The sequence below is a fragment of the Rhincodon typus genome, chromosome 17 (genome assembly GCF_021869965.1).
Source record: "Rhincodon typus isolate 14 chromosome 17, sRhiTyp1.1, whole genome shotgun sequence".
Classification (NCBI taxonomy): domain Eukaryota; kingdom Metazoa; phylum Chordata; class Chondrichthyes; order Orectolobiformes; family Rhincodontidae; genus Rhincodon; species Rhincodon typus.
Genome location: NC_063348.1, coordinates 27,815,461 through 27,841,158, shown reverse-complemented (window position 1 = coordinate 27,841,158; position 25,698 = coordinate 27,815,461). Strand labels below are relative to the sequence as shown.

Here is a 25,698-nt window from a genome sequence, read left to right as displayed (position 1 = left end):
TTGGTATGGAGTATATGAATGGCCATGGAGGCTGGGAGCTGGAACATAGGTTGACAGAGAATAAAGGACAATGGAGTTTGGGCAGATCAGTATTGGCACTGAGGGATAGAAGGTTCCATGAGGGGTATGAGGTGGCATTGATAGGGCAGGAAATGTTTGTGAGGGATGAGGTCAAGAAGGTATTTATTATAATTGGGCTGAAATTTCACAGCACTGAGGTGAGTCTTTTAAACATTTCAGCTCCAGTGCAGGCCTGACCCCAGATAACACACACCCTACCGTTGGAATGAAGTTTGCAGAAGTTTCATCTGACTTGGATTTGAGGAACGGGAATTTTGCACATCCAACTTAAAATGAAAATTCAGGTCTAAATATCGTTTGGTACACATAATGAGGAAAGGTCATTTGGGCAATCCTAACCTAAAGAAGGACCTGAGAGTTGAAATCCTTGCTCATTTCAGTCTCCAATCGTTCTTTAAATTGTTGCAAGTTTCACTGATACTACCTGGACTGCCATCAAGAATTCCATTCTCTGTGTTCACTCTTTATGGAAAGAACTTCGTGATACCAATTCAAATTTGCATTTTACTAGTTTGAACCTGTATTACCATGTGCTGTTTTCAAAACTTAGCTTTAAGTAATTATCTGGATGTAAGATTATTTTGTAATGTATGATTTATTACTTCATATCCCCACAATAGCACTGCCAGATCTCTCCCTACCAGAAACAACCCTTCCATTTTCCCAGTTTCTGCTCATTTCTCAAACTCCTAAAACTAAGGGATCCCTGACGTTCCTCTTCAGACTGCTTCCAGTGCCTGAATATTTCTCTGGTCTCTAAGTAACCAACTGGAACTGAGAGGAGCATGGCAGATGGCCATAGCCATACTAATACCTTGGTTTCTGAAGATTATCAAAACTTAGATTATATTAAATGCCAAATTCTTCAAAAAGGTTTGTTAGCGTTTTTAAAACTGAAGTCATTTCACATTTTTCCTTCAGAGGAGAAGATGAAAACCAATGGGGAGGGAAATAGGACATTGACATATCAAGTAGTGCATAAAACTGTGGCAAATGAAGTTCACACAAGAATTTTGGGATCAAGACCTTGGATCTAAGAGATAGATCAGAATACTTTCTTAATGGTGAGAGATTAAGAATTACAGACAGCAATGGAATTTGGGTATCCAGATAAGTAAATGATTAAAAGTTATTGCAAATGTATAAAGAAAACTAGATTAACACACTACCCTGGGTATAACACAGGCGATCAGATAGTGGTAAGGAAGCAAAGGGAGCAGATTTGCAGGCTAACTGCAGGAAGAAGGACATAAGAATGCAAAACTACATAACAGTCATAAGGAACATCAATTACAATAAAATGAACAGTTAACAGGGTACAGTGTAAAGAGAAATGAGTAAAAATTCTGAATAAAATCAGTGTACTGCAGAAGGAGATCTGAAATAAAGACTAATTGCTGGAGAAACTCAGCAGGTCTGGAGAGAGAAACAAGAGTTAATGTTCAAGTCCAACTAGAGTTCAGAAGAAATCACATTGAATTTGTATTATTAACTTTTTCTACCTCCATAGATACTGCCACACCCACTGAGCAGCTCCAGCACTTCTATGTTTTTTTTGAGGAATTCCTGAAATGTCTAAAATAAAGAGCTTTCATGATCAGTGAATTTGCTGCCAAATGAGTTAAATTTGATTTGATTCTCGGGAAAACATTAGGGAAAGTGGAGCTCGTTTCCAGAGAAGGACATTTGGAAAAGTTTCATGTTATCTGGTGTGGAATAGCTTTGGAAATAGACAAAGCACAGACATGTGCAAAATATGTCAAAGAAAATGTGGGGTTAATTAGGGACCAAACAGAGAACTTCCATGGAGACGGGGAACATAGTTAAGGTTCAACAGAGAAGACGATGCTGCCAATCTGGCAGTAATTAAGGAAGACAGGAACAAAATAGACAAGGATATGTGCCCATTTTCAAAGTAAAAACTCAACAAATCTGGATGGGACGAATCCAACGTAACTGAGGCATTTGATAAAATACTACTTAGTATGCTTGTTAGTAAAGTTAAACACATAGGCATACAGTGACAATGGCAGCATAAAAGGAAAATTGATCCAAGGACAGAAAAGAGAATAGTGGTTTTTCAGACTGGAGAGAAATAAAGTGGTATTCCTCAGGAGCTGTTATTCAGACAGCTGCTCTTTTTGATGTAAATTAGTTTCTACAGGGAAAGTTTCAAAACTTGCAAATAATAGAATACATGGAAGCAAACTGCCCATTATGTAGGTAGGTAGGTGAGCGTTGACATCCTGCTCACCAATTGTAAATGAATAATGCCATCAATTAAGCTGTCTCCAAGCCAACTGACTGGAATGTTACCCTGCCCACACTATAATATATTGACATAGGCAGGTGAATGGGAGTTGACAGCTAATTTTTCGAAGCGAAGTTGTAAAAGATTAGAAAAGAATTGGGCACATTATTCAGAAGGTGCCTTGTGTGCATGAGTGGCATCCGTCCAAGATGGTACCATACCCATCCCCAACTTCCTTCAGTCCCACATGGCCTTCAAAACTAGCCCCCTTCCAAATCCACCGTCATCCTCTATACACTGACTGACTTCCTCCCAGCCCTAAAAACTCAGAGGTGGAGGCCTGACTCTCTTTCTGATTAGCACCGTTGCAGCATGTTCTGGCTGTGGATGTAGGCTTCTTTGAGTTGTGTCAGCTTTTAATTGATTTTCCTTTAGGGGATGGTGCATGTAGTCTACTCTCCCATTAAATCCAGCCCACAGTGTTTATCTTTACCAAAAACTGTTATCTTAATCATATAGAAGAACCTATATCTTTTTGGAGCAACATCAAATATGTAACTTTATTAAATATCGATTGAATTCTTTGAATACAAGGGACTTTGTCTGAATTTCAGAGCTTTTTTCCCATGCTTCTTCAGCAGGTGAATACCAGCATGTGTGCTGTAAATGGATAAAAGGCAAATCAACTAAGGCATGACAATGTTACAGGTGCAACCATTGGCCAGATTTCCAGCATATGTAATTTTCCTTTATTATCTCTGAATTTCCTTTTCTATCAATTAATCCAATCGCACATAATCTTCCTGCCTTTGCGTTCAGCTGGCATTGCCAGATCTCACTTTGTACTCACATTAACTTTAAGAAATCCACACAGAATAGAAACGTTATGTCAAAAATTTAACCAAAATATAGAAGGTGCTGGAGACAGCTTTCCGAGTTGAGTGATACAGAAACAATATCCATTCCTATCGAATTGAACTGAATTAATTTAACAAAACACTATCCCTCCCTTTATTGCCAACTATCCCTTGCTCTTTTTCTCAGACTCTTCTGCCATTGCTATGGCAATTTGATGTACACCTAATGCCACTAAATAGTGAGAGAGAGGATTAAGCCAGAGGACAGTATGAAAGCAGTGTGTGAGAGATTACCATCTACTAGACACACAGCAGTAACTCACTCAGACTCCTTCAGCAGCACATTCAAAACCCACGACTTATACCACCTAGATGGACAAGGGAAGCAGATACGTGGTAACCACCAGCCACACTTTTCTCTCCGAGCAGCACACGATGCTGAGTAGCAACTATTTCACCATTCATCGTCACACTGGCCAACATGTTGGAACTCCTTTCCAAACAGCACTCTGGGTGTACCTGCAGCTCAAGGACTGCCATGATTCAAGAAAGCACCTGACCACCACCTTCTCCAGGCAACTAGATATAGGCAATAAATGCTGGCCTCTAGCTATTGATGCCCACACCCCATGAATGAATAAAAACATGTTCCTTTTGATGCTTACAGTGTTTCTAAAATAACAGCTGGTCATTAGATCCTAGCAGTCAGCAATAGGCCAGGGGGGGGGGGGGTGGGGGTGTGGATGTCAGGCAGGGCATGACCCTTTGCTATTCCTGTTGCACACATGATGGAACTACTTAGAGCTTCCAATTAAAATATTCTGTTGATAATGCACTTATCAACAATGCTACTGATTTTCTCTCTTCCCAGAAACACGGACAGTCATGAAATGCAATCTCAAAGCTCTGGCAAAAAGGAATCCTGTAATAAAAATGGAATTTGACTTATTCAGGCATCATAAAACAGAGGCCCTGATTATAAACAGATGGAGTTGTGGAATTTGATCTGCAAAATACTGGTTCAAAAAAATTCCTGAATCTAATGTAATGAAAACATATTTGACTTATTCGGTAAACCAACGGTCCTGTTAATCAATAGTTGATCAATCAGATTTATGTTAATCCATAAAGCACGTTCCATTTTCCCCATATGCTAACGAGTAGACAGAAATTATGAGGCTCTGCTGCCATAATTGGAACCTTGTCAGTACAACACAATCAATCCTGTCCTCATATCTAGTGTAGCTTCTTTGCTGGTAGTGAAGACTTGAATTTACGTCCTTATAAATTAGGATTCCAGTAGTAAGCACTCCAGTTCTCATCACAATAACATATGGCAACTGATCAATTCAAATAAGGTCACCAGAGGCTGCAGCATGAGGGGTGGCACTCCACCTCAAGTACGACTGACCAGTCATCTCCATTTTTACCACTTGCCATGGCCATAGCCAAAGGATTACAGGACAACAATCAACTCATCAGCCTGTTTCGCTACATTATAAACATAACTTCTGTCACCATTAAGTCTCGGAGAGCAACTTGAACCAAAGCTTCTGGCTTAGAGGTAGGGATGCAACCCTTATACCATAATATTAAGACAATGACATTTCGGGATCCAAATCATGGGATATGAAAAGAAGGCACAAAAATGTTTATAAAATCACAACACGGTCACAGTGGCATTTCCAAAGTGTACATATTAGCTTTTTCCTTTGGTGCCAGCCACAGTCCTTGACTAGCATTTATCAATGTAGAAGGATAAGGAAACATAACACTGGTTTTGGCACTACTGATGTTCAGCTATGGAGTCCAACCAAAGTAAAAATGTGCACCGAAGTGCATTTCAGGTGTGTATCATACAAATGATTTTAACTGTATGTGATACTTACACTGGAAAGATAACCACACTGCCTTCATTACAACCAGGCCATCAAGTAATATTCTGAGCAAAATTCTGACTGGTCTCATTAGTCAGAAAATGGACAAGTGGTAACACTGGCAAACATGGCACCAGTAAACTGGGGATGCACTTTCATGCAACTAATTGTGAAATTTTGCAGATAGCACTAGTAGTTGTCTGGAAGGAGCTGAAGCCAAATAAATTCATGATTTCAGTCATTGCCAAAATGTACCCTTTTGGGCCCAGCTGAAACTAGATCTTGCTCCAGGAGGTTGAAGATGTCAGCAATACGTTGGCCTCAAAGTCTGGGCGTCCTGAGCTACTATTATGCAGTAATATCCAGAAAGCTGATCCTCTCTCTGCATACCCTGTGCCAGGGCTTTCAATTTCCAGGCTGGACCTCTAAGTTCATCCAGTCTGTCCAGTAGAGCAGCTGGTGGATGAGAAGGTTTCTGTTCCTGATGGTATTCCCCCTTCTGTTGTTGTTGGTGTTGCTGCTGCTCCTCCTGTTCGTCATCAGATGTACAAGGTAGAGCTGTACAACCTGCTCCCATGCTGTTATCAAAGTTGACAACTGGGAAATGCAAATCGAAGTTAGGAAAATATCCATTGTAGCACAAATGACTTACGTGTTGGAAGTTACCTCCAAAGCAATGAATGTACACCCTTAGACAAATTCTTGAAGAAGCCTTTAATTTAGGCACAGAAACGTTTTAACTGGTCAACAATCAAAGGCTTGCTTGCCTGTTTATCTCTACTGTATTCTCACCTAAACTAGTGGATTTCAAACAGCTCTGGAAATCTATACACTAATCTATATGAAGTTTAAAGGTAGAGTTCAGAATTAATTTGTCACTCAATTTTCACGTTTGTACACGATAACCATCTATCTGCCTGTCCGAGAGGATATTCTTATACAGCATGTAACCCGTACCACATCTGTCTGTCTCTCTCTCAACCCTGGGTGGTGGTGGCATAGTAGTAATTGCACAACAACATGGTTGACCCTTAAACGCTCTCTGAAATGGCCAGCAAGCCACTCATGTCCTTGGACAGGACCTGTTCTTCTTGAATGTAAAAATTACATTAGCTTTTCATTAGTTCTCTGGAACAGCATCTTTCTCAAGTGAATGACAATTAATACAAATCAGAGAAACAGAGCAAAAAATGTTGTGAATTTCAAGCATCGATTCTGAGAATGCTTTCCCATCAAATGGGAAACAAGTCATCTACTCATTGTCCTTATTTGCAGTCATTTTCAACCTTCATCCTGGTGCTTACAGCCTATCACAGCCAGGTGAGGATGGGTTGTGACTCCCTCCTTTTTTGATCCCCACTCTTTTGTTTTATCATGTAAATATTTTGATTAAACTTATTTAACCAGATCAAACGTGAGACAACCAATTCCAAGGTTTTCTTGAGTGAAAAAGAATGGAGTTTTATTACCTATGTCAACACCCCAAAAATAAAGAGCAACACTAACTACATGCACAAATACAGGTAACTTCCAAATGAGTTAAGAAGGGTGTCTAGTACAGATAAGAGGACAAAGGTAAATCCAATTAAATATCTTAAGAGGCCCTTGGGTTGCAAGCACAAAAAGACCTGGGTCTAACCATTTAGCTCTTGTCATGTCTCATTAGCTGTGATGAAGTTTGAATTTGATCTTAAATTCTCAGTAAACAGTGATTTTTCCACCAGCAATATAGTTTCTGCGAGGCCTTTATTCCCTCTTGTTTTTCTTTCACGGGATGTGGGCATCACTGATAAGGCTAGCATTTGTTGCTTACCTCTAACAGCCCTTGAGTTATAGATACAGCTAATAGTGATATAGTACTTCTCTGTCATAGCCTGCATTCAAGCTATCAATTTCATTTTGAACAAAACAGTATTATGTTTTCAGGAAAACCCATTCTTGATCTTGTACATTGTGTTAATAGTGAAAGTGTTGATCTCTATGGCGTATAATAAATGGCAGTTATTGGAAATATTAAGGCATAATGACTAACTGTTTCACATTAAATCCTACCTGAAACTTTCCACAAACCTCTGAATGGAAACCACCTAATTCTCAATTAGCAAATCTCCTCAACTCTCAATGATGGTTCTTGAAAAGGTCCACTAGAAGTGAGCTAAAGTTTGTAATTCAAGGTTTAACATCGTACCTTTGAAAACAGGGTGAAGCAGCCCAGACGACTGATGACACAATAAACCTCTGGTAAGCGTGGGCCTTTACCGCTTGGCTGAAATTAAAAGAATAAAAATATGAAAATTAAAGATAATCCTTCTACAATAACAAAAATTGCCTTGTCTTATCATATTAACGACACTCACCCTTCATTATAACCCACCCTTCAATATTAAAGATGCCTACTCTGTTGTATTAAGTACAGTGGCCTTAATGTATTGCTCATCCTAAAGGATTAAAGACACTTAATGACCAATTTTGCTCACCCTCCAGTAGTAAAGGTTTCTCTCTATAGCATAACATAGAAAATATAGCACAGAAAAAGGGCCATTTGGTCCAACCACTCCATGCTGGAATTTGTGCCCTCTTCAAGCCTCCACTCTTTTTTTTCATTTAAATACAGTGATCATTGTTGTAACATTCTCCTTTTACTCTCAAGTGCATGTCTAAGTATTTTTAAATACAGCAAGATCATTGGTTTCAACAACTCCCTGTATTTTAATGCCAAGGTTGACCATGGCTCCAATGTCTGGAGCAGAACCATTGAAAAAAGTGAGGTTGGAAAAATCAATCCAAAGACATCCATTTTTCTGCTGACAAACTGTGCTCAGCTTAGCCTCATTATAACAGATACCCTCTTTTGTCGCAAGGGTAAACTAAAAATAACACCTTAAGGCATCCTAGATCTGGCATCACATTTGGGTCACAGAGCTAAATGATGTCTGTATCACTTGAACCATGTCGGGGACCAATGCCTGTTCAACAGATCATTAAACCAGCGATGAACATCTACTCATCACCAAGACATCATACAGTTCAAAAGTCCAAGAGGAAACAAGTCAATGTCCCAGCTTGAAAATAGCTCAACTGAAGAGAAAAATTCCAAGTGTGACTCAGAACCAATCAGCAAAATCTTCCTACATCAAAAATCAACTCCAGTACAGTGGGATCAAATTAAGTCAGTGTACAAGAAGCCAATGCCCAGACCTTAGGATTTGGACAATGTCATCACCAGGAACAATTTGATGCCAGCAATGCTGAAATATATGACTTCCTAATATAAAAATGAGCAATCTTAATTGCCTGCAGAGCGACACAATGTCATTTTAAGACCCATGCCCAATGATAAATCTGGAAGGCAAAAAAAAAAAATGTGGTGAGAATAGAAAGCCCAAGAGATCTGACAATATGTTGACCATCAAGACATGGAAGACTTTTGAAGCCACCAGGCCCAGCTACAAAGATCAAACAGACAAAATCTCCTTTGCACAGCATCTCTCAGATGCATCCCTCCTCTAATGAGGACAATGTCATGTCAATGCTGGAAAGAATATTCCAAATAACTTCAAGTTGATACTCTCCACGATGTCCCTCAGTGACCAGAGGTAAAATCCATGGTTGAGCCACCATCAATGGGGGAAGTGCAACAAACTAACAAACAAATGAACAACAACAAAACCTGTAGCCCCAATCATATCTTGGCTGTGGTTTTCAAAGCTGATGGGCTTTTGCTAGCATCAAGATTCCATGTAAATACCTGAAAGATTTGAGAGGGAAAATAGATTCTCCCACTCTCTCTGCTTCATGAATGAAACAATCATAACTATCTTTATGAACGACAAAGGCTTGTCTGGGGCAACCATTAAGGTACTTCCCTCTTGTCCACAGCAGGAAAATTCCTGACAGACAATTTCCTGAATTTCTTATTTTCTGTCACTGAGATAATCTTCCCAGAGACATGTGCCTTTAGATCTTTCACAGGAACTTTCAACATGATCTGCATTATAAGATAAAGCCAAGAAAAGTATTGGAGAGTAGCACCAGGAACTCATCATTGTATTCACTGAACTGACCAAAGCATGTGATTCAGTAAACTGTAAGGCTCAGTAGATTGTATTCCAAAGATTTGGATGTCCAAGAAACTTCCTGCAATTGCTTCATGATTATATGATTGTAACTGTCTTGAATGTGAGAATCTGAAACTGATGTCTTCCAAATCCAAACTTGCATGATAGCCACTGTATAATTTAAAAGCTAACAAACAATGCCTTTTCACCTCTCCAAATATCAACAATCCTTTTCTACCAGTGTTAAGTAGAGATTAATACTAAACTGACCTACTATAGTTTGTAGGTGGCTGCAGTAAGGGGAGACACTGGAATATGTTGAAAACTTCCCATACCTTGGCAGCCATATCGCTCAAAACACCACCACTGATGGGAGTGCGTGTTTGACAACAAAGACATCTTTAAGTCCAGATCTCTTTAAGTCAACAAAAATCCTTGTGTACAAAGCAGTTGATATCACCCTGTTCCTGTACTGCAATGAGATCTGGGAGGTGTATCACAGACAGATCAGAGAGTGAAAGGAATCCCATCAGCAGTGCCTCACAGAATGCTCGAAACTCCAATGGGAGGACCATTGACAAAATAGTACGGTCCTTCTTGAAGCCTGCCAGTATTCAGGCAAAACTGGAAAATCAACTTTGATGGTCCAGACATCATGTCCAGATAGCCAAAAACTGTCTTCCCTAATCGGGTCCCGTTTTCTCAACTCTCAAATTGCCAACAGTCTGGAGGAGGACAAAGAACACGCTTCAAAAATACACTGAAATTTTCCTTGAAGGACAGAGCATTGACATTAATGACTGGAAGGAACTTACTGCCAATCATGTTGAATGAGGACAACTCATTCCATCAACGCGCATCAAGCTTTGAGCCACCACACCCTAATAATTAGACAGAGTAGCAATGGAGAATGAAAGAAAAGGAAGCAAATCCTGCACTCCAGATCCTACTTCCTCATGAGGCAGCCTTATCCACATGCCCAAAGATTTGCAGTGTGAGATTGGACCTGTTCAAGCAGATGAAGATCCATGACAGAAACTCAAGACCCTCAGTGCATATCATTCTCAAATAGAATCAAGGAACATTAGATCACCTTTCATTCCCTTTTCAAGTAAAAGGGTCCCAACCTGTGAATCTATTAAAGACACTTCCCATAAGGTATCACTCATTTCATATTATTGAAGATTCTTGATTTATATTGTATATAATGAAAAGGGCTTTAGGAAAGACAGATTTAAAAAGTACACACCTACATAAATTTTTTTTAAAATCCATAATGCAACAAGACAGTACAAAAGGCAAATGTATATTAGTCTTCATAGCAAGAGTTTTTCAGTACAGGAATAAGGATGCCCGTCTAGGGTTATACAGGGCCTCGGTGAGACGACATCTGGAATATTGTGTGTAGTTTTCATCTCCTTATTCGAAAAGGGATGTTCTGGTTATGGAGGGAGTGCAGTGAAAGTTTATCAGATTCATTCGTAGGATGACAGGACTGACATTAAGAGGAAAGGTTGAATTGGTTAGGATTATATTTACTGGAGTCAAAAGAATGAGGGTTCTCTTATAAAAGCCTAAATAATTCTATCAGGACTAGACATGTTATATGCAGAAAGCATGTTCCTAATGGTGGGGTTGTCCAGAATCAGGAGTCACAGTGTAAAGAGAAGGGTAAAGTTAAGGCCAAAACATTGTACTATTTCAAGAAGTTGGATATAGCACTTGGGACTAAAGGAAACAGAGCTACAGTGGGAAAACAGGAAAAAGCTATTGAGTTGGATGATTAGCCACAATCATGATGAATGGTCTACCCCAGCTCCTTTTTTCTATGTTCAATTTAATTGAGTGCTGAAACAACTGCTTTGTAATCTTCACTTGTTCTTTAGGTTATGCTTTTTCTTACTATTAAGAAAAAAACATGACATTATAAAGGAAGTAGGGAAAAGTTGAATGGGGACGGTTCTGGGTGTAGAAACAAATAGGGAAATTTAGAAATTTCAAAGTTTTGAGGTTCTGGCAAAACAAAAATGTGTTTGAATGAGTGACAGTGCAAAGAGTTTTCATTTTAAGATTACAATGAGGGGGATAGCTGAATTTTAGGAAGAAAAAGAAAAAGAGGTCAAAGGTGAAGTGATTTTACTGACCTTGTTCTTCAGCTAGAGTTAGAGCTAAATATTTTATGTGGCTGTCACTAAATGTTCATAAGCATGTTAACAGATGAAGGCTAGTTTGTGCAGTTCACATCTGACTGAAGAGATGAATCGATTCCCCTTATTAGGCATCGAATTGCTCCTGAAGGCACTGACTGATTAAATCAACTATGTAAAGTTTCTGCTTCAAATCTACACTGTAAAATTCACTGGAATGTCGACACCTTGCCAGAAGCCTTGGATATCCACCAGCCCATAGCTATCTTTGGTAATTGCCAATAAAAACACATCGGCCTAAGAACATCTATATACATTACAGCAAACCAAATAAAAAGCTAAATTCCCTTTTCCAACTCTAATGAATCTTGGGTAAAATGAAGCTGAAGGCCTGGAATTTCCTCAGAGCCACTTCCTGGTTTTCTACTATACTGACACTAGAAATACAGTGGGAACCTTGTTCATGCTGATAAACTGTGTTTCTTCAATACTTCCCATGAAATTACTATGACAGGCAAATTTCCCTATTGAGTAATTGCAGAACAGGCCAATTAAATGCAGTGATATTTAGTTTAGCTTTAGGTATCCCACTTTTCTTTCATGTCTTAAAATAACATCTCCTAGCACGCTAGGAGGAAGCAGTCAATGCCATCTCGTCACACCAAGGACGAGTCATGGTTTTTTTTTTAAAATTCGTTCATGGGATGTGGACCTCACTGGCTGGACAAAAATTTATTGCCCATATTGCATTATCAGAAGCTGCCCGGAGCAGGTGACAGTGAGCTGCGCTCTTGATCCGCTGCAGTCTATTCGGTACGGCAGGCGCACAATGCTGTGCCTTGGAGATGGTAGACCGGACTTGGGAAGTCAGGAAGTCAGTTACTCACTGCAGAATTTGTCGCTTCTGACCAGTGCTTGTAGCCAGAGTACTTGTATGGCTAGGCCAGTTTATTTTTGGGTCACTGGTAACCCACAGGATTTTGGTCGTGGAGGACTCAGTGATGACAATGACATTGAATGTCAAGGCGCGATGGTTAGATTCTCTCTTGTTGAAGATGGACATTGCCTGGCACTTTTGTGGTGAAATGTTACTTGCCAATTGTCAGTACAAAGCTAGGTATTGTTCACATCTTGCCATACTTAGACGTGGATTGCTTCAATTTGAGGAGTCATGAATGGTGCTGAATATTGCATAATCATCACCAAACAGCCCCACATCCAACATTATGATGGACAGATGTTCATTGGTGAAGCAGCTGAAGATGCTTGGTCCTCAGATGCTACCCTGAGGAACTCCTGTTGAGATGTCCTGGATCTGAGAAGGCTGAAGTCCAACAACAACAACCATCTTCCGTTGTGCCAGGTATACATTCAACCAAAAAGAGTTCTCCCCACCCACCAAATTCCCATTGGTTTGAGTTTTGCTAGGGCTCCGTGATGCCATTCTCAGTCAAATACAGCCTTGCTGTCAAGGGCTGTTACTCTCAACCCACCTCTGGAATTCAGCTTTTTTGTCCATGTTTGAACCGAGGCTGTAATGAGGTCAAGCCCTGCCAGAACCCAAACTCAGCACCAATGAACAAGGTTGTTGCTAAGCTAGTGCTGCTTGATAGCACTGTCAATGACACTTCACATCACTTTACAGATGAAGAAGGGTAGACTGATGGGGCGATAATTGATTGGGTTGAATACATTCTGCTTTTTGTGTACAGGACATTATGGGCAATTTTCCACTTTGTCAGGTAGATGCTAGATTTCTAGCTTGAAAAAGAGCGTGGTAATTTTTGGAGCATAAGTCTTCAGTACTAGTACCAGTACTAGTTGTCAGGGTCTATTGCTTTTAAAGTATCCAGTGTCTCCAGTAGTTTCTTGATATCAAATGAAGTGATTCAGTTTGGCTGAAAACTGACATGTGAGGGGCTGGGGACCTCTGAAGGTGGCCAAAGTGGATCATCCACTCAGCACTTCTGGCCGAGGATTGCTGCGAATGCTTCAGCCTTCTCTTTTGTACTGATATGCTGGGCTACACCATCATTGAGGATGGGAATGTTTGGGAAGACTCGTCCTCAAGGAAGTTGTTTCATTGTCCACTTCCGTTCATGACTGGATATGGTAGGACTACAGAGCTTAGATCTGATCTGTCAGTTGAGGAATATGTTAGCCCTTTCCAACACATGCTAGCTGGCATGCAAGTAGCCTTTTTTGTAGCTTTATCAGGTTGGTAACTCATTTTTAGATATGTTTGGTGCTGTTCTTGGCGTGATCACCTGAACTTTTCATGGAACTAAGGTTGACCCCTAACTTGATGGCAACAATAAACAGGGGGATATGCTGGGCCACAAGTTTAAGGATTGTTTTGGAGTCTGATTCTACTGCTGCTGATGGTCCACTGTGCCTCATGGATGCACTGCAGCAGGCAGATGGGTGATGATGAGGTCAAGCAGTTTCTTCCCTCTTGTTGGCTCCTTCACCACCTGCCACAGACCTAATCTAGCAGCTACATTCTTTAGGACTTGACCAGCTCAGTCAGTCAGCTTGGCTGGGGCGTCAGGGGAAAGGGGTGTAACATGGTAAGCAGCAGGAGGTTTCCTTGTGCACATCAGATTTCATGGTGCCTGGAGTTAATATTGAGGACTACCAGGCAATATGGCAGTTCCTTCTGACTGTGTACCACTGTCACTTCTGCTGGATCTGTGTTCTCAGGGGGACTTCACCTGCTCAAGCATGGTGACTTGGCCTGTATACGTATGATATGACTCTGAGTATGACTATGTCAAGCTGTGGCTTGATAGGCTGAGAGACAACTTTCCTAATTTTGGCACTCACCCCAGATGTTGGCAAGGAGGACTTTGCAAGATGAATTCGGCTGAGATGGAAGCTGTTACTACAAGTTCCTAGGTTGGTATCAGGTCATCCATCTGGCTTCATTTTTTTTTGTTTGAGTAGTTGGTACAGTGGAGAGGCTTGCTAGACCACTTCAGAAAGCAGCTGAGTCTCCCCCACATTGCTGATGTAAACCAAAACTGGTAAGGACAGCAGTTTTCCTTTCTTAAAGAACATCAGTGAACCAAATGGGTTTATGTAACAATGAACAGTGATTTCACGACCATCATTAGATTTTTAATTCCAGGCATTTTCAATTGAACTCAAATTCCGTCATCTGCTGTGGTAGGATTCAAACCCAGACCTCTAAAACATTTCCTAGGTCTCTGGATTACTAATTCATCAATAAGATATCATCACCTCCCCCTCATTCGGCAACGCTTGAGATTGCTGCTGGTAAGATTATATTGAATTGTATCAACTTCTTGGTGACAGACAATCTGACTCCATGGGGTAATGGGCTTGAAGGCATCATCCAGACAACTGAATATATTTGCGGCTGCCGCAGATTTACTTGCAAGCCAGAATTAGGAAGCCATAACCACAGTAATTTCAAAGAGACACCTTCACTACACTTGTTCAGATAGTTAGCCAAACAACTTATTAAAGTTGCATGTGTGATGCTGAGAACTGTCATTGCTCATAGGAAACAGCTGGGCTACAGAATGTAGTGCTTTTCTGCTGCCACTGAGCACATTAGCATTCAGAAACGTTACATGGAACAGAACTTAAGTGTAAATGGGGATTTACTTTTTCTGTTGCATTTAAAGCTCCAAGATAAATACTTTTTGCTACATGGTCATCATTGTGCCAAACCATAGAAAAGTCACAAAAACTGTCAAAAAGCTCCAAAAATAACTGTCAACTTTGAATGTAAGGCCATAACCAAGAATGACCACTTTCAAATTGTTGAATAGGTTAAATTTCTTTTAACTTGAATGGAATTTAAGGATTTTTAATCAGTATTCTGGAGATCATATTCTGTAATTTTTTTTGTTCTGTGGAAACTGAACACTAATGACCTTAGCTATATCACAAGAACAAGCAAGTACACAGAGAACATAAGAAAAAATAGAAGCAAAATACTGCAGATGCTGGAAATCCAAAAGAAAAAGAGAAAATGCTGGAGGAACTTAGCAATGTCTGGCAATAACTGTATGGTGAGGAACCGAGTTAATGTTTTGAGTCCAATGCAGCACTTTCCCCTTGTAAAATGTGCCATAATGCATTCAAAATTATATTAGAGGAATGATTGGAAAACCTCCTGTCATTATCATGTGTTCAGATTCTTTAGCTTAAAAAAAACATTGCTGTGAAAACTTAGAGAAAAAAAATTCAATAACCTGCTCTACTTTGTTGAATTATAGGCCATATGATTGAAATACAAAACGAAAATCTATTATTTCTCTTTCAATAGCCTTCACTGTCCGGAATGGCAAGAGTTTGTTTTGACAGCTCAGACCATGATAAATGCTTGACTGGGTTTCAAAAGCTAAAGCCCACTTAAATCAGCCTGAGTTTCTGTCAACGGTTTGTCAGTTTTTAAGAGGTAATTAAAGGATTATCTGTCTTTGATGTGGTTTCTGGGTAGATGCCTGTTGGTTTTACAACTGCACAATCACTTAAGGGGATTAAATATTGTTCAATGGGAATTAAATTGGTTTTAACGTCAATCAAATACACTGCCATTCAGTATGAATGTTAGACGTTTGCAATTTTTAAGTCAATTTCAAAGTGCTCATTGCCTTGGAGTAAACATGGAATGGGCAGAGTATTTGGGGTGGGGTGGGGGGGGAGTTAGAGAGCACAGGAACAAGGTAGAGAGCTGGGCTGATGTCCCAGTGAACTGCAGCAGGCATTCTAACCAGCCTCAGCACCTGCAGTACTATCACATTACCTTGCGAATAAGCTATCAAATTCCTAGAAAATTTTCAAAAAACTGAAGACGGCAGCAGAAAAGTGATGTGCAGAGGAAATTTACCAGGATGATTCCTGGGCTGGAGAGATTTTGTTATTAAGTGAGATCGGATAGACCGGGGTTGTTTTCATTGGCGCAGAGGAGATGAGGGGGGACATGTTTGAGATGCATAAAATTATAAGGAGTGTAGATAGGAAGAAACTTTTCTACTTGACACGGGGATCAGTGGCCAGGGACACAGATTTAGCTAAGGGACAGGAAGATTAGAGGGGATGTGAGGACATTGTTTTCATCCAGAGGGTGGAGGGTATCTTGAATTCACCTCCCGTAAGCGTGGTAGAGGTAGAAACCCTTATAACATTCAAGACATAGTTACATGTACACTTGCACAGACTCGGTTGGCCAAAGGGCCTTTTACTGTGCTGCAGACCTCCGACTCTGAAATGTCGAGCAATGAGAAGGTTGGGGCATTTTGTAGACTGCATGGAGGTATTTTGCAAAGCAATCATCCAGTCTGCCCAAAGGTCTCACCAGTGTTGAGAAGACTGTATTGTGAGCAGCAAATAGTGAATTAGATTGAAAGAAGCACAATTAAATTGCTGATTCACCTGCAGGAATATTTAGGGCATTCAACAATGAGGACGGAGGAGGTAAAAGAACAAGTTTTACATTTCCTAGCATGGTTTTAATTGGAAAAACAGATTAGTACGGTTATTAGCTCAGGCAAGGATTTATATCAATTGATTGTAAATTGCTGTAATCAATCCAAGCAAGGATCCATACAGTTTGACAGACAATTGCTGGATTAATGTCAAAATATACTACTTACTGATTGAATGCCTGAACTAGGAAGTGAAAGATTCTGTCATGCAGGGTAGAATCCTGTGTGACCAATAGAGATACATTATGGAGCAATGAAAGCAATGCAGGAAATTTGAATCCCCTCCGATTCATAAATGCATGAACACAATGTCTGAAATACCCACCTGCTTAAAATGCAGATGGCTAGTATTTCTGTGTCATTGATTTAGAGCAAAAAGTTAGCAAAATAATTTTTCGTTCACTTTAGACACAGAAAATATATCCAAGTTTGTTACTCTGCAACCTTCTCCAAAGTTTGCTCCTATATTTTTGGTAGCTCATAATTACAAACATAATGGCCTGGAATTTGTGGTCAGTGGTGAAGCATATTGCTATGCAGCTGATTTACATTTAAAACTACGTGTCAGCTTGGGTTGCAGTGGCAACTTGGTCTCCTGCTTGCTGCATAAATCCGTCGATGAGGTGAGTGGAAAGATCTAGTAGGAAGGAGTGCAAATCCTGTGAAGCCATATCCGCTGTGACACCATGAACTCAAGATACGCCACTGGAGGTCTGTCTTAATCTCAAATTGCAGTCTGCGAATCAATAGCCATGTTGCTACGTGACATGCTCCAATATTTGAAACTGCTTCCAAATGGGGCCAGAGGCACAGTTTATATCATGAGACATTAAAATGGACTTTAAACACTTGAAAATGTTTGTCAGTCAGAAAATAATTAACTAAATCTTAATATTTTCATTGTAGCTCTAGTCTGGACTGAGATCATCAGCTCATCATCTTTGTGCAGAATTAACAACAAAGCCAAACGTTTCACATTTTTATGGGTAGAAATTCAGGTATTGTGGCAGTGGAGAAAAAGGAAATTGTGGAAGACCACTGACCACAAAATCCAAATCATTGTGTTTGTAATTATATGCCAGAAAAAATGTAGGAGCAAACCTTGGAGAAGGCTGCACAGTAACACATTGGAATATATTTTCCGTGTCTAAAGTGAAAGAAAAAACATTTTGCTAACTTTTTGCTCTAAATCAAATGACACAGAAATACCAGCCATCTGCATCTTATCAGACGGGGTATTTCAGACAGTGCGTTCATGCATTTATGAATCAGAGGGAATTCAAATTTCCTGCATTGCTTTCATTGCTCCATAATGTATCTCCATTGATCACACAGGATTCTTCCCTGCATGACAGAATCTTTTACTTCCTAGTCCACACATTCATAAGATTCCTGGATTGTTACAATCCCTTAAGCACCACAACCATCTTTCAATGGATGAAGCACATTTCTTGCCTGCCTATCCTTCACTTAATCTCACTTTTGGACAGTGTACAGTGGGAGTCTACCTCCTCCCTGGACACTTACATCCCCATACCTGAGCAAGTTGCTGGGCAGGATCAAATATAAACATCACAATGGCATATTCAAGCAGCAATCATTCTGAGAGGGATACAGGGCCCTCATATATTAGCTCAGTGTTTTGGAAGCATTCAATTCCTCAGCTAAATAATGCTCATTTCTTAATCACAATCACCTCTCAATGAAAACGTTCTGAGTTCAGGTCACCCTCCAGGGTTTGAGCACAAAGAAAAAGACTGACACTCCAGTGCAATACTGAGGGAGCGCTGCATGGTCAGGAGGTGCTGTCTTTCTGATGAGACACTAAACCGAAGCCTTGTCTGTTTGCTCAGGTGGACGTAAAAGAGCCCATAGCATTTTTTCAAAGAACAGTAGCAGAGTTAATCCTGGTGTCTAAGTGAATACTTTACCCTCAAACAGCACCACAAAAAAAAAAATTGTCTGGTCATTATCACATTGCTGTTTAGAGAACTGAGCTACCAAATTCACCAATTTTACCAAACATTAGCAAACTCACAGCATTTCTAAAATCCCAGGCAAAATCTGCAGGAATCAATGAGTAACTAGCCTGAAAATAGTGGATAATCCCTTTGAATAGTGCTGCTGTGGCGTCCTGCCAACTACTGAACAAATGTCTAGGTCTCCAAATTTAAGAGAGGGTATTACATGGAGCAACATGGTTGAAATTGACAATACTGTATTACAAACTGAATGAAATAGTGATCTGCTTATACTGCATAAAATGCTCTTAATGCTGATGCTAATATCCTTACAAAAGTGGTGCTGGGTAAATGCTGTCCCAAAGGTCAATGCGCAGTGGGGATGCCATTTTGGTCCTTTCAAAAGAGAATCAGATAAATACCAAACAATCTACTATTTCCTTAATTAATTTTGTATCACTTTTGAGGGGTGACTACTGACCTTAAGTAATATTTTATTAAATTAATTCACAGAATGTGGGTGTTGATAGTAAGGCAGCTTTTATTGCCCATTCCTAATTATCCTGAGATGATGGCAGTGAACCACTTTCTTCAATCACTTTCCTCAGTCCACATGGGATTTTAACTCTTTATTGTAGTGTTGATGCTACTGAATGACTATTCCAAGGATTGTTTACAGTCAACCACATTGTGCTTGGCCTGGAGTTACACACAGACCAGATATTAGGTAAGGACAACAGCTTTCCGTCTTTCAAGGAAGTTAATGAACCAGCTGATTTTTTCCCCAATATTACAACAGATTTATGGTGACTATTACCAATATTTGCTTTCTATTTTAAACTTACTTAATAAACTGAATTTAAACTCCCCAGATACCATAGTAGGATTTGAACTAGTGTCTCAGTTTATTCCAGGTCTCTGGATTGATTGTACAGTAGTATAAAACATTATGGCACCATGCCTATTGATAAATTGTTTGATTGTTGTCCCATTTGGATGTCTATGTCTGATCATTTAGTTATGACAGATGTACTTTTCTATTTTATTTTAATATCATTAAGATCAGTACTGTGACAGCAAGGTTTACAAAAACGCAGACTTTCAGATGTATTTGCTCCTGTTCTACAGACTCTATATATTGTTACTGACTGTCACATCAATATTGGACTTGTCCAACTGACCTTTCGAAATGTAAACTTTAAGCATTCTATGTCTATAGAATCGTCGAATCCCCACAGAGTAGAAACAGGCCAGTTGGCCCAACAAGTTTACACTGCCCCTCCAAAGAGCATCCCACCTAAACCCATTACCCTAACCCTGCATTTCCCATGTCTAACCCACCTAGCCTAAACATCCCTGGACACTATGGGAAATTTAGCATGGCCAATCCACCTACCCTACACAATTTGGACTGTGGGAGGAAACCGGAACACTCGAAGGAAACCCACGCAGACACAGACAGACAGTCACTCGAGGCTGGAATCGAACCCAGGTCCCTGGCGCTGTGAGGCAGCAGTGTTAACCAATGAGTCACCATGCCAGCCGTTCCTGAGCAAAACTAACACATCATGTTAATGTGATTGCAAACCAAAATCTATCAGTATCTAGACACGGACGGTTATGAAATTGCATGAGTAGTGTTTTATTTGCTGACCACCTAAGCTGTAGGTTTAAAAATGGATCACTCAGCAGTCATGTGTAATTCTATATGGATCCATATGCAATCTAAACCACCTAGCAAAGTTTTCTCAAGGCACAACATCTGGGAATTTACTGAATAACATGTTAATAGGATAAATGTAAAAAACAAATGCAATACATGCCACTTTTTAATAACTGTATTCACACACAAATTTGATCAGTGACTATTTGCCAGGAGGTCTGTATGATGTCTGCTTACTGGGATTCATTGAAAATACTGGACATATTGCTTGCTTCACAAGTATTTTCAATTAAAGATTACACTTATTCACAATGAGTTTTTGATTTAAAAATACAAATATCCAAAACATGATTTTTTAATGCTATTGCAACAACTCTGAGCTTCAGACTTGCAAAGGTGAAGCAGGAATTTCTGTACCTCAAAGAAAAGATGGATTCAAAATGCTTGGATTGGGCCACTTTCTTTAAATGGGTGACTGTGCAAGGTCCTTCATTCAGGGCATCCACACTAGTTGATAATTCTTGACAGCACTTGCAGGAGACTTCGATAGATAAAAGAGTAGAATTTTCCAGGAGGAGAAGGAACCACAAGTAGGAGAATACCCTTTCCACAGCCAGCAGCAGGAACGAAGACTGAATTTTACAGATGGCATCCAAGGAAGGACTGGGCACACACCCAACAGCAGCTGCCCTACTTGGAGGCCAGAAGCACAGCAGCAGCCACATTACAGGCAGCTGATTGGGCCAATTCTAGGTAGGTGAAACACCCTCCGATAGAAGTGAAAAGCAAGCCTGTGAGATAAAGGAAATCCCTCCTTGGAAATTATTGGGGTTGCAAGAGCTGCCTTCATTCCCGGAGGCTCTCACTTTATTCACAAACCCCACCCACCCACCCCACCGGGAGGCTGCCTCCATTAAGATGGGGATGGGGGTGGGGGTGGGGTCTAACTTGGACAGGGGAGGGGTAGAGAAGAGCTGGGAGCAATCCTTTGTCAAGATGTCAACAGCAGTGTACATTGAACCAGAAATCTGCTGTGGGATGATACTAGAGAAATCATTTGGCAATTTCCGGATCAAGCCTAAATCGACACTGAAGTCAGTTTGAAAACATTTTCAGACAGGCTCAGGCACTGTAAATATACCCATCAAAACTTGTACTTTCCCAGGCAATCATTGTATGCCGACCAGGAATTCCAAAGGGGCCTGGCGCGAAACAGCTTTTGACATAAGACGATCCAGTTCATCATTTCCAACCCAAACAAACTTAAAAATAGAATTCAGGGTTTTAACAAAAGCCTTGGGCTGGATTGTAATGCTACTTGCCCAAGCACCACAAGGAAATCTCATGCTTTCCCTTTCACGGATCTCCACTTTCTTCTTACATGATCCTCCCTGGAACCTTTGCCTTTCTCACACTTGTCTCAACAGCCATCTGCAGTCATTGTCTACACAACTGCACAGAGGCCAAAAGCCACTTCCTATTCATGACTGACCATTCTGGGTGAGGAATTGAAGTGCTTCTTATCGTAATGAAGCCCAGCAGTTTAAAATAAGTATAACCACAAGTAACCTGAAGCTGCTAGATTCCCCCATATGCTATTCTAGAGAACTGGGGAAAATAAATTGATATAATTAAAATAGTTAGCTTTACACTTCACACATTTGATTGAGGGGGGAGAATAGCTTGCATGCGAAAAGCAAAGTCTCACAAGGAGATGCATACTTACTAACAATCGCCGGCAATAACCAAATCGCCGACTACCATCTTCCCCAGTAAGCATGAATGAGAAGGTTTCACTGTTAACAGATGATTGTTGTAAGTTACTGAAAAGCAAGACCAATAAAAACTAACATAGAGAATCCTCCTTGAATAAACGTTGACAGATGATACATTTTTCACTTTCACCAGGACATTCATTGCAATCAATTTCTACTAATCATTTAAGCAGCAAGATTTCACGCTGAATGATCCGAATTGAAGTTCTGTAATAATGGACTTAATTAATAAATCAATTAAAGTATCACTTGAAGGTTTGTTCACTTTAATTGCTCAAGTTTTATTTTTGAAGTTGATTTTTGTTTACTGAGGACTGCTGCATTTCAAAGTGTTTCACTAGGTTATGTTCTTATTATAACCAGGAATTGTCAGCTATAAGATTCTACAGATCATCATCTCCTGGGCCTCTAATGGTGACCATGGAGCTTCCCGCCATGAATTTAATTCCACTGGAAGTGGGAAGGTGGCAGTATTTGGGCGTGCCACTTCCCATCTAATTAAGTGGCCTTTCTGCCTCCAAACTCATCGCCTCCAGGTGCAGAAGGTTCCGGCTACAGTCTTTGCTGGAAGAGGATAACAACGTTCCTCATTTTTTAATAAAATGAAGAACTGCAGATGCTGGAGATGTGAAACAAAAACAGAAATTCCTGACAAAACTCAGCAGCTTGTTCCAATGAAGAGTCATTGAACTTAAAATGTTAACCCTGCTTTCTTCCCACACATGCTGCTAGACCTGCTGAGTTTCACCAGCAATATCTGTTTTTGTTCCTCATTTTTTAGTTCATTCAAATCCAACATAAACTGTCAACAAAACACTGTTGCATCTTTTGTAAACATTTGCAACGGTGCACCAGAATACCGCATCTCCTGAATTGATTAAAGACAACCATCTTCTGCTTTACCTGGTAAAATCTGACACTGGGCTCCAGTCCTTGGCATCTGGAAAGCAGAATTGTGGGATTGCTTTCAATCGTTCTTCTGCTTCACGGACTTGCTTTGTTGGCCTTTCTAGCTGTGGAGGAGAAGCAAAATCAAGTCATGTAATTTTGATATTGTGAACACTTCTCATAATAACACTGTCAAACCTTTAACACTAGATTATGTAACAACACTGCATAATAACACATAACGTAACAACACCAAATCTTAGCAGGACTTAAAGTACCATAGACAGGCTTCAGCCTAATTGTTCAATAGAACAACACTGGCTGTTAAAATGCTCAAGATATCATTGTTAGACTGTATCAGTACCTACAATTTCAATCCATGAAAATGCAACAGTATGTAATGTAACATAGTCAGATTTCAACAATTTCAATGCTGTAGCACTATAAAGCTATAAAACAACCCAGGATGAATTGTTTCAGAAGAACTGTTGCTTTTTCGGTTATATCTAGTACTTTGGCCATGATAATTTCTTGCAAACTTTGAAAATAATTAGTATACATAACAACAATTTACGTTATGTTTTAATTATAACAATATTTCAAAATTTGACTCAAAATTAGTTCAAAAATTAAATATTTCTTTCTTGATATGCAGGGTAATCATTTCATTTCTAATTTGCAATGTTATATTCAAAAGTACTTGGCCATTTTAGCTTCTGTAGGTATCTGGAGTTTTGTTTTTTTTTGTCATAAATTGGCATGATCGACGTTATTTATTCTAAATATTTCACCAATCCACATAACCCCAGCTATATTATATAGAAACTCATGAAGGGTTCGGAGAAAATAAATAAGGATAAACTTTTCTCACTGCTAGGAGGGACAGTTACTGGAAGACACAAATTTAATAGAACTATCAAAACAACCAGAAAGGAAACAAAGAAAGTACATTTTTTATGCAATGAGTTATGATCATCTGGAATACATTGGCTGAAAGGACGTGAGAAGTAGATTTAATAGTAACTTCCAAAAGCAAATAAATGCAGGGCAATGAAAAAGAGCAGAGAAGTGGAACTAATTGGTTACCTCTTTTATAGAGCTACTACAGAATGATACATCATAACTTATATAACATCATAACTTATATAAACTATGCAATCATTATAGTTAGACAATCCTCCTAATTCTTGATGCTGAACACTGGAGCTGCCCATTTTACTGGTACAGATTTGCCCTTAGACATCCAAAGTCCATGTTTCAAGCTGTCATGTTTAAACTGTGCTTGAAATGTGCCAGACACCACATTATTCATGTTTTTATTTTTTTAGGGTACACACCTGAAACAAGCAATTGGCACACAGAGAATGTAAATTCAATTCCTACCCTGGTTAAAGCACCTCAAATGAGGAGATCGGGTAAAATAGATGGACTGTATTTCACATGCACACTTTGGGGATATTACACAAATGCAACCACTGGCAATTAAGCAGGTTTGTTTTGTATTATTATTGCTGGTTTGCCATTATGACGGAATTGCTGAAATGTCTATTGCGTTTTTTGCTGATAAGGCTTTGGGTGGTGATATTTTGGAGTTTGCATTGACATTGGCCTTAATTGCATGGGGGATGGAGCATAAAAGTCAGAAAGTTTTGTTAATACTGTATATAGCAAGAACTCACTTCAAGAAATACACTGGACAGTTTTGGACTTCTTATTTAGGAAGGGATATATTTGCATTGGGAAGCACTTCAGAGAAGCTTCATTGGGCTGGGTTGAAGGGAGTTTCTTATACGGATATGGTGAGCAGATTGGTTGAACTAATGGAAGTTTAGGAGCAGGAGAGGTAATTTTATTGAAACATAAGATTCTGAGGGGGCTTGACAGGTGGATGCTCAGAGGCAGATTGCTCTCTTGGTGAATTTAGAATTAGAGGGCACAGTTTCAAAATAAAGGATCTCACATTTAAGACAGAAATGCAGAGGAATTTCTTCTCTCAGTAGCTTATTAATCCTTGAAGTTGTCTTCCCCAATGGAGGTTGCATCATTGAATATATTCAAGGCTAAGTTACACTTGATCTACAGTGGAGTCAAGAATTATGGGAAGTCAGTATAGTAGGCTTAAGGTCACAATCAGATCAATCGGTTCCTATTAAATAGTGCAGCAGATTTGAGGGGCCAGACACCCTATTCCTTCTCCTATCTTTTATAATCTTATCTATTAAAATACGCCAATTTTGGCTGGTTTGTTGCTATATGATGAGCTATATCGGACATTTATGGCATATTGTGGTGAGTTATGTTAGATATTATTTGAGTGGGTTGTTTCTGAAAATTGGATGTCATATTGAACATGCATTCAAATTATCTAAAGAAAGAGTGATTTTAAAGTCTTTTAAAGGCTTTGATGGAAATAGCAGAGGAATCAATAAAGTAGTAGTATTGGGCTTCAGCTCAATTTGCCAACTGTGTACTCTGTGACCTTTCCCATTCTACATCTGCTACTGAAAAGCGTCATGACACTGCATTTTTGTGGAGAATCAATTCATTGTTATCTTTGGCCAAACATCAACACAACACTGATGGAGAATTCTTTTCCTTTCTCAACAGGACTCCAATCTAGCAAGAACAGATTGCATATAGTCAATGCATACACTTTTTAAAAAGCTAGTAAGCCTTTT

General features: G+C 39.6%; 1 protein-coding gene across 7 annotated transcripts in view; it reads right to left on the bottom strand.

Moving 5' to 3' along the window:
* The window catches only part of dennd2b (DENN domain containing 2B), a 397,329-nt gene that overhangs the window by 51,905 nt on the left and 319,726 nt on the right, over positions 1-25,698 (bottom strand). For 6 of the 7 annotated variants that reach the window (XM_048606823.1, XM_048606826.1, XM_048606822.1 and 3 more), the window contains exons 10-12: positions 23,036-23,145; positions 22,084-22,180; positions 7,255-7,332 (exon numbers count right to left, since the gene is read on the bottom strand). In XM_048606823.1, the coding sequence (XP_048462780.1) occupies positions 7,255-7,332; positions 22,084-22,180; positions 23,036-23,145 (285 nt within the window). The remainder of the gene's footprint in view (positions 1-7,254; positions 7,333-22,083; positions 22,181-23,035; positions 23,146-25,698) is intronic. The other variant, XM_048606827.1, reaches the window with a different exon arrangement.